Source organism: Rhinolophus sinicus, linkage group LG16 (genome assembly GCF_036562045.2).
Source record: "Rhinolophus sinicus isolate RSC01 linkage group LG16, ASM3656204v1, whole genome shotgun sequence".
In the NCBI taxonomy this organism is placed as follows: domain Eukaryota; kingdom Metazoa; phylum Chordata; class Mammalia; order Chiroptera; family Rhinolophidae; genus Rhinolophus; species Rhinolophus sinicus.
The window spans coordinates 23,219,571-23,232,339 of record NC_133765.1 but is presented as its reverse complement, the minus strand read 5'-3'; the positions used below and the strand labels follow the sequence as shown (position 1 = coordinate 23,232,339).

The window sequence follows — 12,769 nt, the reverse complement described above, 5'->3', positions numbered from 1 at the left end:
CCCAGAGAGGGGAGGTAACCTGCCCAAGCCCACACAGCCACTAAATGGTAGGACTCCAATTTCAGCTCAAGCAGATGGACCTAGCAACTGGGTTATGAAATGCTCCGTGGTTTACTTATGCTGGTGTATTAACCCTTCCATCCCCAGCACTTGGCTTAGCCCCTGGCACATACAGGCTTGTCATCTAACATCTGTTCAGAGAAGGAATGAATGCAAGGTCCTGTCTCATTTCCCAGTCAAACCACTGCCTCAGGCATTCTCTGGGAATGAGTGTGTGGGTGCAGAGTCAGGCCTAGGACTGGGGCCTAAAGGAGACCCTACGGACGTCTTAAGTGCATGTTGGGGGTTCTAAAATGAGGCCTGTGGCTGTGTAGGCGTTGGGTGGAGAGGGCTCTGGTCAGTTTCAGTGGTTCCTTGTTGCTTTGGGGTCATGAACGCCCTTGAGTGTTGGGTGAATGCCTTGTCTTTATCCCCAGGGGAAAAAAAATGCCCCCTTTCATTTTAGAGACAATTTCCAGGGATTCGAGGACCCCCTGACAATACAGGTTGAGACCCTGTGGTTCAGCGGATGGCAGATGCCCAGCTGCTTCTGCCTTCCCTGAGAAGGACTGTCGTTCTTCTGGGGTGCACTGCCCACGGTGGGCAGGCCTGACATCTGGGCCACATCTGCGGCTTCCAGGCTCTTGCTTACCCTCCTATGTCCTTCTGTGAATCAGCATTCCTCTGGGCTGGTAGCTGGACTCATTCCTTCCTAGGGAGATGTTCCTGTTCTCTCTCTCTCTCTCTCTCTCTCTCTCTCTCTCTCTCTCTCTCATTCTCTCTCTCTCCCCCACCCCCAGCATCTTGCTCTTTTTGTATCTCTACCTATCTCTTCTTTACTATTGTCTTTTTTCTCTCTCTCTTTTCTCCTCCCTCCCTCTCTTTGCACCCCCATCTTGAATTACCCTGTCTCTCTGACTCTCTTCTGTAATTGCTCTCGTTGCCTCCCCCTTTCTCTGACTCCCCTCTCCTCTTCCCCACCCTCCTGGCTCTCAGCAGTGTGGTGGGTTCCCGCTTACCTGGGGACCTGCTACTTCCTGGTGGGGGCCAGACAGGTGGGCGGGTGACTAGGGGCTGACCCCCATTTTATAGCCTGGCAGACACCAGGCCCTGTGGTCTGTGGCACAAAGAGGCAGCTGGCTCAGCAGGCCCTGGGCGTGGAGTTGGGGGCCTGAGGCCCCAACCTCGCCTGGGTTACTGCAGAGAGCAGCACTTTCTATTGTGGGTCCAGCACGCACCGCAGAAACCCTGATCAGCAGGGACTTCACCTGCTTCCTACCCTGATAACTCTCTCTAAAACCCCAGCCTGTGTGGGGCCATGGGGTCCCTGCTGGTTGCCGGTTCTGGGGCAGGGAAAAGGAGAGCCTGGAGAAGGCAGGAAACCTGGACGTGAATCTCGGCTCAGTCACTTTGTACTCTTCGGGACCTCTGTGACTGCAGTTGCAAGTAGACACAGTGTCCCTGTTGGATGCTACACAGGAAAGAAGGTGACAGTGAGCATAGGAGATGGGAAAATGCTTTGTAAAGGCAGCTGTGGGTACAATATCCACAGCCCCACTCACTGAGTGCTTACTGAGTGCTAAGCCCAGCACCATGTTACCCACGGAGCCTTGGTCAATCCCTGGGACAACCCAACTTTTGGGTACTTTCATCATACCCATTTCACAGATGAGCAAAGCCAGGAACCAGTCCAGGTATGGGGGCCAGTATGCTTCATTCTCACACTGCCTGACCTTGGCCTTGGCTTGACTTCCTGCTTCAAGATATAAGGGTTGGGGCAAGAGGATCTCCCTGGGCTCAGTGAGTTGAATATTTAAGGCCTCAGTTCTGTTCCTCTGCCCAGGTTGGACCCAAATTCCTCCCCCACTCTTTTCTGACTTGTCTGTGTCTGACCCCAGGGGCAGAGTTGGTGGCCAGGAACACGTCTGCCTGTCTCAGTGCTTCCTCTGGGAGGCCCCAAACTTTACCACATCTTGTTCATCCCGAGGCCTGGCACAGAGTGGGCCCTAAATCAATTTGGGGGGATTAAATGATCATACCAGTGGATCATAATGGAAGGTGGGGCACAGGGGGAGGTAAAGAAACCAAGATGGGAAGAGAGAAAAGGGGACCCTGATTGGGAGAAGTGGAGAGTGACAGAAAAAGACACTATGGAGACAGAAATACAGAGGGGGCAGGGAGGGGACTGGATAGTGAAGGGGAGACAGAGGGATAGACAGAGAGATACAACAGAGCAATAAAGACTCAGAATAATGGAATCAATGCCAGAAGTCATATTGTCCAATTCGCTCATATCACAAATGGAGAAACTGAGGCCCAGGTGGAACAAGTGAATCAACAAGGTCACATGGTGTGAACTCAGTACAGCCAGGGCTGAGGGAGCCAGGGAAAGGCAGAGCCAGGTCAGCCTGCAGCCTGACACCCCAGCCCCAGGCTGGCTTGTGGGGCAGGGGAATTTGCATAGGTTCCTGGCTCTTCTGCAGGGCCCCAGGGACCCAGATGCCCCATGGAACACGGCTCTGCCTGGAGATCACCATGGCCTGGGGCCAGCTCTGCCTTCTAACCCTCCAGCCTCACCCAGCACCCCCTCACTTCCCAATCTCCTCGCTTTCATCCTGAGCCAAGGTCTGGGAGGGGGCCAGGAACCACAGGATGGGGCAGCCATTGGAACCAGAGCCAAGATACAGTGGGTGGTGTTTGGTGGGTGGTGGGCGGCCGCCCACAGGTCTGGCTTCAAGGCCAGGCTGTCTGGGGCAGTTCCGTGTCCTCCGTGGCAATGGGCCACCTGTTAAGGATGGGGCAGAGGTGGGAGATGGCCCCCTATGCTGGGTGGCTCCCCTCTAAACCCATTATTGACTTGGCTTCCATAATCCTCACTATGACAGTGGGGTCTCTGGGATTAATCCTATTTGCAGCTGAGGAAATTGAGGCAGCTTTCTTTCCCTTCTCTCCACCTGTTTCCTCATCTGTAAGATGGAGTTGGGAAGTCACATTTTTTTAACTCCTGAACCTGAGCTCTTAAAACTATGCACTCCTGGGGTGGCCAGTTAACTCAGCTGGTTAGAGTGTGGTGCTGATAACACCAAGGTTGCCGGTTCGATCCCCGCATGGGCCACTGTGAGCTGTGCCCTCCTTTAAAAAACTATGCCCTCCTGCTTTTATATGAATAGTCAGTAGTTTAATTATTTGCAATAATGATGACGATGATGGAGGCGCCTAACGTTTTTTACGTTCTAGGAGCCGTTCTAAGTGCTGTTCACGAGTCGTTCATGCTTCCCCTCACTATACCTGTATCTCTTAGGCTAAAGCCCATTTACATTTTGTTATAGTCATTTTACACATGAGGCAACTGAGGCTCAGAGAGAAGAAGTAACACGCCCAAGGGTACCCAGCCAGCAAGAGTGGGATGTAAACCCAGACAGTCTGGCTGCAGAGGCTACATTCTTTGCTTTTCATCTTCAAGGGAACCCATCATCAAAGACATGCATTTGATGGGGCTGCTTTTAACCCTCCCAGAAGGATGAATGTTGCCACGGTAATGGCCACGAGCTGAGATCAGAAATCTTCCGGGTCACTCAGCTATTTAGAAGCAAGACTGGATTTCACCCAGAGTGGTCTGGTCTCCGGCCATGCTCTTTCCTATGCTGTGAGGCCTGCTTTAGGTCAAATCAGAGGGTGGGAGTGTGGGAAAAGGGCGCACAGGGCAAATTCTACAAACCCTGGCTACAGTTTGCAAAGCATGTGCGCACCCACCAGCTCCTTTATTCTGCCCACAGAGCCATCTGGACTCTTCTTTGGGCTTTGTGGGCCCTGGAGGCTCTGGCCCAGCCCACCTTTCCTGCCTGGCTCCCTCTGCTCGCCTTCAGGGTCCCAGAACTCCAGCTCAATTGGGCTACCAGCTCTTTCTCATGCATGTGTCCCAAGTTCCCACCGGTGCACTTTTGCTTAGAAAAAGCATTTCCTTCCATCTCCCTTTGTACAAATCCTCCTCACCCTTCAGAGTCTAGTTTAAATGCCACTTCCAACAGGAAGCCTACCCTGATTGCCCCTGCTGAAAGAGGAAAGGGTGTAGGAAGGGGGAAAGGCATAGGCCTTTGTTGAATGTTTATTCTGTGCCAGGCATGTGATGTAAAAATCACAACGACTCAGTGATGTAGTTTGTCCCGTTTTATAGACAAACTGAGGTGAAATAACGTGCCGCAGGTCACACTGCTAGGAAGAACCAGGTGGTTGGACTCCTTGTCCAGTGCTCATTCTCCTGCACTAGTCAGGGGTCACATGGAGCTGATTCAGGCAGATCTTCCTCCTCTCACCTTCTCCTTGGCTGATCCCTGAGAGGCCACCTGCCCCTTTCCCTTCCAGCTAAGCCAGTGTTGCTGACACTTCTCCCCTGGGGCTTCAGCTGGGGCTGCCTTTTGTTCCCACTGCTCACTTGCTGAGTCGGGGCTTTATCTCCCAGAGGCCCTCTCTCCTCCCTGCCTATAAGAGCCTGAACTCGGCTGGTCCCATGTCTGGCATTTTCTCTGGGTCCATCTCGGTAAGTCCCAGGCTTGGAGAAGGGGTGGGATAGGAGCTCTGAGTGAGCATCGTGGATGGCAGGGGAGCCCAGGTCCCCATCCTTGGAATATCACTGTGTCATCTTGAGTGTCATCCTCATCTTAACCCAGGCCAGGCCCCAGACATCAGGACCAGTACCTGCTACCCTCATTTAAACCCACAATTATTCCCATAGCGTTTTTGCCTCAATGTCCACTGTTGGAGTCACCTCTTTGGGTCCGGTTCTGTCTTGGGGATGCTCTCTTACGCTGGGATCTTTGGCACTTACCCGAGTGATGCATCCATCCACTGGCAGCCACAGAAAATTGCCCATAGTGAGCAGATAAACCAGCACAGAGCGGGGCTCAGAGGCAATGGGACCCAGAATGGGTGAATTTTGAGGTGCTGACAGAAGGAACCAAAGACATGGCACAGGAAGGAAATGGACAGGCCAAGGCTGCATTTTGCCCCTAGCCCAAGCACATCGAGACCCCATCTGGATCCTGACCCCGCCTAAACTAGACGTCAGTGTCAAGGAGGAATGCAGAGAGTCAGGGCTAAGGTTATTACATTCTTCTCGTGTAGGAGGGGACAACATGACCCTGCAATGCACCGAATCAGCGGGACACTGGAAGGTAGGAGGAGGCATGGGGCTGTTTGGGAAGTGGGGGGTATAGGTCAAACCCAGCTCCAGGGGACCCCCATCTCACCTCCATTGAATCCCCACCTCACTCCTGGGGGGTTATGAGGGCCCATTTTATAGAGGATACAATCGAGGCTCATAGAGGGGAAGGGACTTGCCCAGATTCACACATAGGGATCTGGGTTTGAACTTGGGTCTTCTGGTCCCGGAATTTAACTGATACACTCTCTGGCAGAGATGGCAAACTGGTGATTGCACAGTCTTTGGGGCATGATTTCTTTGACCTCCTCTGTGTGTTTTTTTTAAACCCTTAAATTTGTCATCAGCTCTTAAAAACCTGGAGGAGCCACAGAAAAGTCTAGATTTAGTGACCGTTGAAAAATCCCAACGTCGGCCGGCATTCCCACCTGGCAACAATAGGTGGCGCTGAGCAGAGACACCCATTTAATGCAGGGCCTGTGCTCTCCAGTTTCCCCCAGCCCTCACCCACCTTACCTGCCTGGCCCCTGGAGGCATCTGAGTTTGCAATACCTACTTTACCTGTCCCACCCCATCTTGAGTCCTGGGGTGAGCCCCTAATCTTACCTCACCTCCCACAGGACTCCGGTGTGGGTCTCCATCTTTCCTCTGTCTCTTAGATTGTGGTGTGGGACGAGGAGGGCTTCCAGGGCCGGCGGCATGAGTTCACGGCTGAGTGCCCCAGCGTGCTGGAAGTTGGCTTTGAGACTGTGCGATCTTTGAAAGTGCTGAGTGGCGCGTGAGTCCGAGGGATGTTTGAGTAGGGGTGGGGGAGACAGGAGGGGATCTAGAGAGGGGTGCTGGGACTTTTAGATGTTTTAGGCCCTGTCTTCCTAGGCTGCATTTCCTGATGTGTCTTCCGTGGGTCTGAAGTCCTGGGGATTGTGCAGGACCACAGTGTAAGGTTGTGCAGGTTGTGCACTGCGCAGATGTGGGGGCGCCATTCTCACGGATCCTGTCCACTGGATGAGGCCGCCTGCAGGGACAGACCTTTACAATCGAGCACTGGGTCTGAAATGGCCCTCTTAAGCATAAATTGAAAGCCAATATCACTCGCTGAAAGTAGATGGTAACTATATACAAACAAAGTAAAAAACAATGCTATTCATCTTTAGTTGAACATTGTTGCTTGAGGCTCTGAGCATGATTTTTTTTTTAAAGAGAGATTAATGAGATGTAGAGAGGTGTTAAGGACACATCAATACCATACTGAGACTTTCTTTAAAAAAAAAATTTATTAGTTTCAGGTGCACAAGACAAAGCAAAACTTAGACGTTTATCATTTATATCCCTCACACTGTGTGAACCCCCCTCCCCCCATCCACTATCCCTCTGACATCGCACGGAGCCATTACATTTCCACTGTCCATACTGAGACTTTCTTGATCAGCACCATTCCGTAGAACTTTCTGCAATGATGGAAATATTCTGCACTGTCCGATTTGGAACCACTGACCACATATGACCCTTGAGGGCTGGAAATGTAGCTCGTGTGACTAAACAACCAAATTTTTTATTTTATTTAACTTCAGTTTATTTCAGTTTAAATTTAATTAGCAACATGTGGCCAGTGGCTACCATATTGGACAAAAGTTTCTAAAAGGTTGAAAAGTAGATTGAAAGGAGAACCATGTTCTCCCCATATGATTTGGAGTCACCTCATGCTATGCCTGTGAGTGCCAACGAAGGTCCTCTTGGGTGGTATGTATGCATCTCACACCAGGGTCCACATTCTTTTAGCTTCTGCTTCCTCCAGGTGGGGAACGGGGGCTCAGATGGGAACAGTGACCTGTCCAGGGATATGTCCCGCAGGCCAACAGATTGGACCAGAAAGGAGTCAACAAGCTCAGTAGACGTAGATGCAGACAGTGCATTACGGCAGGTCCTCAAATAACGTTTCATTCAATGTCATTTCATTGTAACATTGAGGAATGCTGTAGAAACTTAACTTTTGTGTATCTTAATTAGCCTGTGGTTAAAATTGGTGTCATTATACGTCCTCTCACCCCAGTTCCAATAATCTATCATCAATGTTAGGTGAGGACTTGTGCTTATATAGTCAGTATGGTGTCGGCCTCCTGTCACCCTTATCCCATAGAATGACACCCAAATCACCAGGGCCAGGAATGACAACAGGAGTGGTGGTGCCCTGCTGTGGGGGAGCCACTCCCTGCTTCAGCTATAGCCTGCGCTGTACCCTCCAGGGTGGCGAGTCCCGTATCTCATGGGAACCAGAAACGTGGGTGAGACATGGTCTTGTGGCAGCTCCTCACAAGACTGGTGTCTCCTCCTTTTCCCTGAGAATTACGAGGCCTCCCACCAAGGCGTAGGTCAGCCTGGGGTCGAGCCTTGCCTGTGTGGCCTAGAGACACATGCAAGGTTGTCACGCTGCTGCACGGAGCAGTTCCCCCACCTGGGGAACACACAGCACAACAGTGGGCGTCTAGGTCTAAGCTGCGTGTCTCTACCTTGGCACGACTGACATTTGTAGCTGGATACTTTGTTTTTATGGGGACTCTCCTGTGTCATAGAGGATGTTTAGCAATATTTTTGGCCTCTATCCGCCAAATGCCATTTGCAAACAGCTCCTCCTCCCAGCAAGACAACTAAAAATGCCTTTAGACTTGTCGAATGTCTCCCTTAGGGGCAAAGTTACCCCTGTATGATAACTATTGGCCTAGAACTCAGGGTGAGTGGTCTCTTACCTCTTTTACTCTCTGTCCTCTGTTCACAGGTGGGTGGGCTTTGAGCACGCTGGCTTCCAAGGGCAGCAATATGTGCTGGAGCGGGGCGAGTACCCATGCTGGGATGCCTGGAGTGGCAACACGGCCTACCCCGCCGAGAGGCTCACTTCTTTCCGGCCTGTGGCCTGTGCCGTGAGTCCAGCCATTGCCTCCTCTCAGGGAGGCCTGAGCCCCTCCAGTGGAGGTTTGGGAACCAGATAGCCCAGAGTTCAAATTCTCAGTCACTTCTTCAAGCTGTGGAACACGGAAAATCCCTCACCTCTCTGAGCCTCAGTTTCTGCATCTTGAAATGGGACCATAATAACCTATCTTGTGGGGAAAAGGAATGTTTAATGTCTGGATAGAACCTGCCACAAAAAGTCTGCCCATTGAAACTTTGGTTATGATATAAGGAGAACCGCTGTATCCCCTTTTTATGACTTTGTATCCCATTTTTATGACTCAGGGATACTAGGAGAAGCTGGGTGCCAGAGATGGCAGGGCAAGGTAGGGAGGAAGGGTCCTATTTCTTTTCCCTGATTGATTATGAATATTCCTGAATTTATATTTTAGCCACTGTTTATAGAGTATGGGGGGAGGGGACTGTTATTATCCCCATCTTACAGGTGAAAAAACTGAGGCTCAGAAAGTTTTTTTTTCTTCAAAAACACGTTTATTGATCTAAAATCACATAAGGCACACATATTTATCATCTAAAATTCAGGAAAAAAAACTGCTATGGCAAAACAAAAAAATACAGATCACTCATACCCACACTTCTCAGACAGAAGCCCAGTGTTCACAGTCCTGGAGATTTCCTAGGGTCTTGTTTGCTCTCCATAGATTATACCTGCAGTGATTGATATCGCTATCTATGTCTACACACCTATCATTTTGTTAAAAAAATTAAATCCTAACAAAGTAAAGGCTTGGAAACCAGCTTTTCTCACAGGGCAAATATATGCCAGTCAGCCTCCCAGGTGATTAAATCTCACTTACAACATCATTTCCATAGCTCCCTAGAATTTCATTGTGTGACTAGGTTTATTTATTCATTCATTCTACAAACGGCCCAAGCCTCGTGCCAACATGGGGACCCATGGCAGACTCTGACAGGTGCAAATCTTGCTTTCACGCGGTTTACAACTTCCAATTTCATTTAGTCCCCTAAACAATTCTGAAAAGCAAATGTGGCTAGTTTCCCTTTATACATACAAAACAGGCTCAGAAATGCTTGTGGAATGTTTAAGCTCAGTCAGCTGGTAAGTGGAGAGCAGCAGGATTTGAACCCAGATCTCTGCACCCTTCTGTTAACCATAGCACAATACCCCAGTTTGCCACCTGAACCCTCTTGTTGAATATTCAAGTTCCTCTCCTCCTCCCTCCTCTCCTCCTCCTCCCTCCCTCCTCCCTCCCTCCTCCCTCCCTCCCTCCCTCCTCCCTCCCTCCCTCCCTCCCTCCTCTCCTCCCTCTCCTCTCTCTCTCTCTAGCCCCCTCTCTCTTCCTTCTTCTTTTTTTACTGTTATCACCAAAGCTTATTTACAAATGTCTGGAATGGCAAATAGTATACGTCTTCTAAGGTTTCTAGTGCCCGTTGCCTCATTGCCCTTGCAAAAGGTTTGCAAATAAGGCAGATTTGGGAGACAAGGGAGGGGTGTGGGGGCCAGCAGAGGCTCCTGGGTTTCCAACTGGGCACCTGATGGTCTGACCCCATTCCCTGTGCCTGCAGAACCATCGTGACTCGAGGCTGACCATCTTTGAGCAAGAGAACTTCCTGGGCAGGAAAGGAGAGCTGCGTGATGACTGTCCCTCCCTCCAGGCCATGGGCTGGGATGGCAATGAAGTGGGCTCCTTCCACGTCCAATCGGGGGCGTAAGTGGACCCAAAGCTCTGCCTGTCAGGGGAGGAGACAGTATGGGGAGGGGCAGGGACACTTCCTGTGACAATGACGTGTTAGGGACATTTGGGCTCTGATGCCCATATTCCAGAGGAGGACACTGAGGCACAGGGCGGTATCAGGCTGAATTTCTGGGATTGCAAGCAATGGACACTCAGATCAAACTGATATTAAGTCCAGAGGATATTCATTGGCCCCTGTAATTAGCTTCAGACAAGCTGGATCCAGGTGCTTCAGCAGGGATCTGCCCTTCTCCCCCTCTTGTTCCGTGTGCCTCAGTGCGGTTATGTTTTTAGTTAAGCTCTTCCCATGTGAAGGCAAGATGGCAACTTCACCCTTACGTTTCAGCCAGCTCCAGGGAAAGAGTGTCTTTTTCAGTGATTCCAGCGGATTCCAGGAAAGGCTGTCATTGGTCCAACTTGGGTCAAGTGTTCAACTCTGCACCAATCACCAATGCCCACAAGAATAGGGTGGTCTGATTGGCTAGGCCTGGTCACATGCTTATTGCTAGAGCAAACATTTTCCCACATTGGCAGAGAGGGGGAGGGGTGACAGGCTCTATCACCAGCAGAGCAGAGAATGGATGGCCCACCATAACCCTGATGTAGGTTAAGCAACTTTCTCCAATTCCAACAGCTGGTAGGTAACTGAATCCAGCTTCCAGTCCAGGACTGACTGACCCTTCGTACCCTTTTCACTCAGGAGGTGGCAGGTGAAGGCTAAGGTATGAGGTTCTCAGTTAGGGAACACGTTTAAGCCACCTTTTGCAGTGCCCTTTGGCTCCCCATGGGCAGGGGCGAAGGTGGGAGGTAGGTCTTTTGAGTTAATTTTTTTCAGATACCACCAGATAATTACGTTGTTTCAGAATAGAATGGACCTCTTGTGGTTCTTGAGTCTATTTTCCTCTTACAGAAAGGGAAATGGAAGCTCAGAAAACAAGATACCGATTCTTGTCCAGTTCTGGGCAGCATGGGGATCAATGAATTGAAAGAACAATAGCCCTTTTCTTGGAAGTGCCTCTGGGTAAGGAAGGAGGGGGAAAGAATAAAAGTCCTCATTCATTCATTCATTCATTCATTCACCAAACATTTACTGAGTACCTCCTCTGTGCCAGGCACTGTATTAGGCACTGGAGATAACAACGGACCAGACACACACGCCTACACCCAGCAGCTTACTTTGGGTGGAGAAGGGGGACAGTTTACAAATAATCTGTTCATTATCTCATTACATGAGTATTCCAAAGGTACAGTAAGGGACTTTGGCCTAATTTGGAGAACAGCTCAGATTGTCCCGATGAAGTGATGACTGAGCTGAGACGTAAAGGATAAAGACAACTTGGTTGAGCAAAAGAATGGCTGGAATGGTGTTCCTGGAAGAGGGAACAGCACGACGAAAGGCACAGTGGTGGAAAGAGCAGGGCATGTTCCGGGCACTAAAGGAAGGCCATGATGGCTGGAATTGTGTTTCCAGTGTGGGTTCCTTTGCTCTGTCTGAATCACCATGCTCGTGTCTCTCTAGGGTAACAGTCTGCCTCTTTCCTTCCCCAGCTGGGTTTGCTCCCAGTTTCCTGGCTACCGAGGTTTTCAGTATGTGCTGGAGTGTGATCACCACTCAGGCGACTACAAGCATTTCCGGGAGTGGGGCTCTCATGCCCAGACCTTCCAGGTGCAGAGTGTCCGCAGGATCCAGCAGTGAGCGGTGAATGTGTGCTTGTCTGGAACAGAGGAGCTGTGGAGGCTGTTACATGCTCTCCTCTGCTTCCCCCGGTAACCCCATGTGAACCCAACACCTGTGTGAGCCAGTTCATGCATGCACATTCAGCAGGAAAAACTAAAAGTAATAAAAAGTCTACTGTTTGCTTGGGGTCTTCAATTTTATTAATCCTTCCAAAGAACCAATATTTAGCGTTGTTAATTTCCTCTATCATTTGTCTTTGTTTTATTTCACTGAGGTTTGCTTTCAACTTTAGTATTTTTCTCCTTCTATTTACTTTGGGTTTGCTTTATTCTTCGTTTTTCTAACTTTTAAAGGTAAACTCTTGGGTTATTAACTTAGGCCCCTTTCCCCCACCCCCAATATAGTCATTTAGAGCTATGAATTTCCCTAGCAGGACTGCATTTGCTGCTTCCCGCAAATTACAATTTGATGTGTTTTCATTATCATTCAGTTTAATGAAATTTTCCAGTTTACCTTGTGATTTTTCTTTGACTCATGGGTTATGTTATCTAAATACTTGGGATTTTTCTAGATATTTTATTGTTATTGATTTGTTATTTCTGTCCATTGTGGTCAGAGAACAGACTCAAGATTTCAATATTCTGGAATGAATTGAGGCTTATTTTATGGCCCAGCATATGTTCTTTTTTTGATAGATTTGAACATTATTTAAATTCATCAGTTGTTGGGTATAGTGTTCTGTAAATGTTGATTAGGTCAAACTGGTTGATAGTATTGAGTAGATATTTCTATATCCTTCCTGATTTTTTAAAAATCAATTACTGAGAGAGGGCTGTTAATATTTCCTACCATGATTTGGACTTATCTGTTTCTCCCTTTAGCTTTGTCCATTTTTTTTTTTTTTTTTTTTTAGCTTTGTCCATTTTTGCTTCCTGATTTTTTTCTTCAAGAATTTGACGTTCTGTTATTCAACCCACATATATTTATGATTGCTGTCTTTCTGATAAATTGTTCCTAGCTGGTTTTTTTTTTTAAGCCATTCACGGAGAGAGGCAGTTCTCTCCCCTAGCAAAACTTCTATTCGTTTTCTCCCTCCCTAATTCTCTCTCACACACACTACACTGGAGTCTCTCATTTCACATCTTCTACCCTCCAAAGAAAATTGTTGTTGTTTTTTTAATTTCTTTCTTTCTTTCTTTCTTTCTTTCTTTCTTTCTTTCTTTCTTTCTTTCT

The 12,769-nt window shown here is 48.9% G+C and overlaps 1 protein-coding gene across 1 annotated transcript; it reads left to right on the top strand.

Annotated features, from left to right (window-relative positions):
- The first annotated feature begins 5,165 nt into the window (after positions 1 to 5,165).
- On the top strand, positions 5,166 to 12,014 carry CRYBA4 (crystallin beta A4). The gene is made up of 5 exons (XM_019755591.2): positions 5,166 to 5,210; positions 5,857 to 5,975; positions 7,971 to 8,112; positions 9,689 to 9,831; positions 11,407 to 12,014. Exons 1-5 carry the CDS (start codon positions 5,172 to 5,174, stop codon positions 11,552 to 11,554), a joined length of 591 nt encoding a protein of 196 aa, XP_019611150.2. The 5' UTR covers positions 5,166 to 5,171; the 3' UTR covers positions 11,555 to 12,014.
- The last annotated feature ends 755 nt before the right edge of the window (positions 12,015 to 12,769 follow it).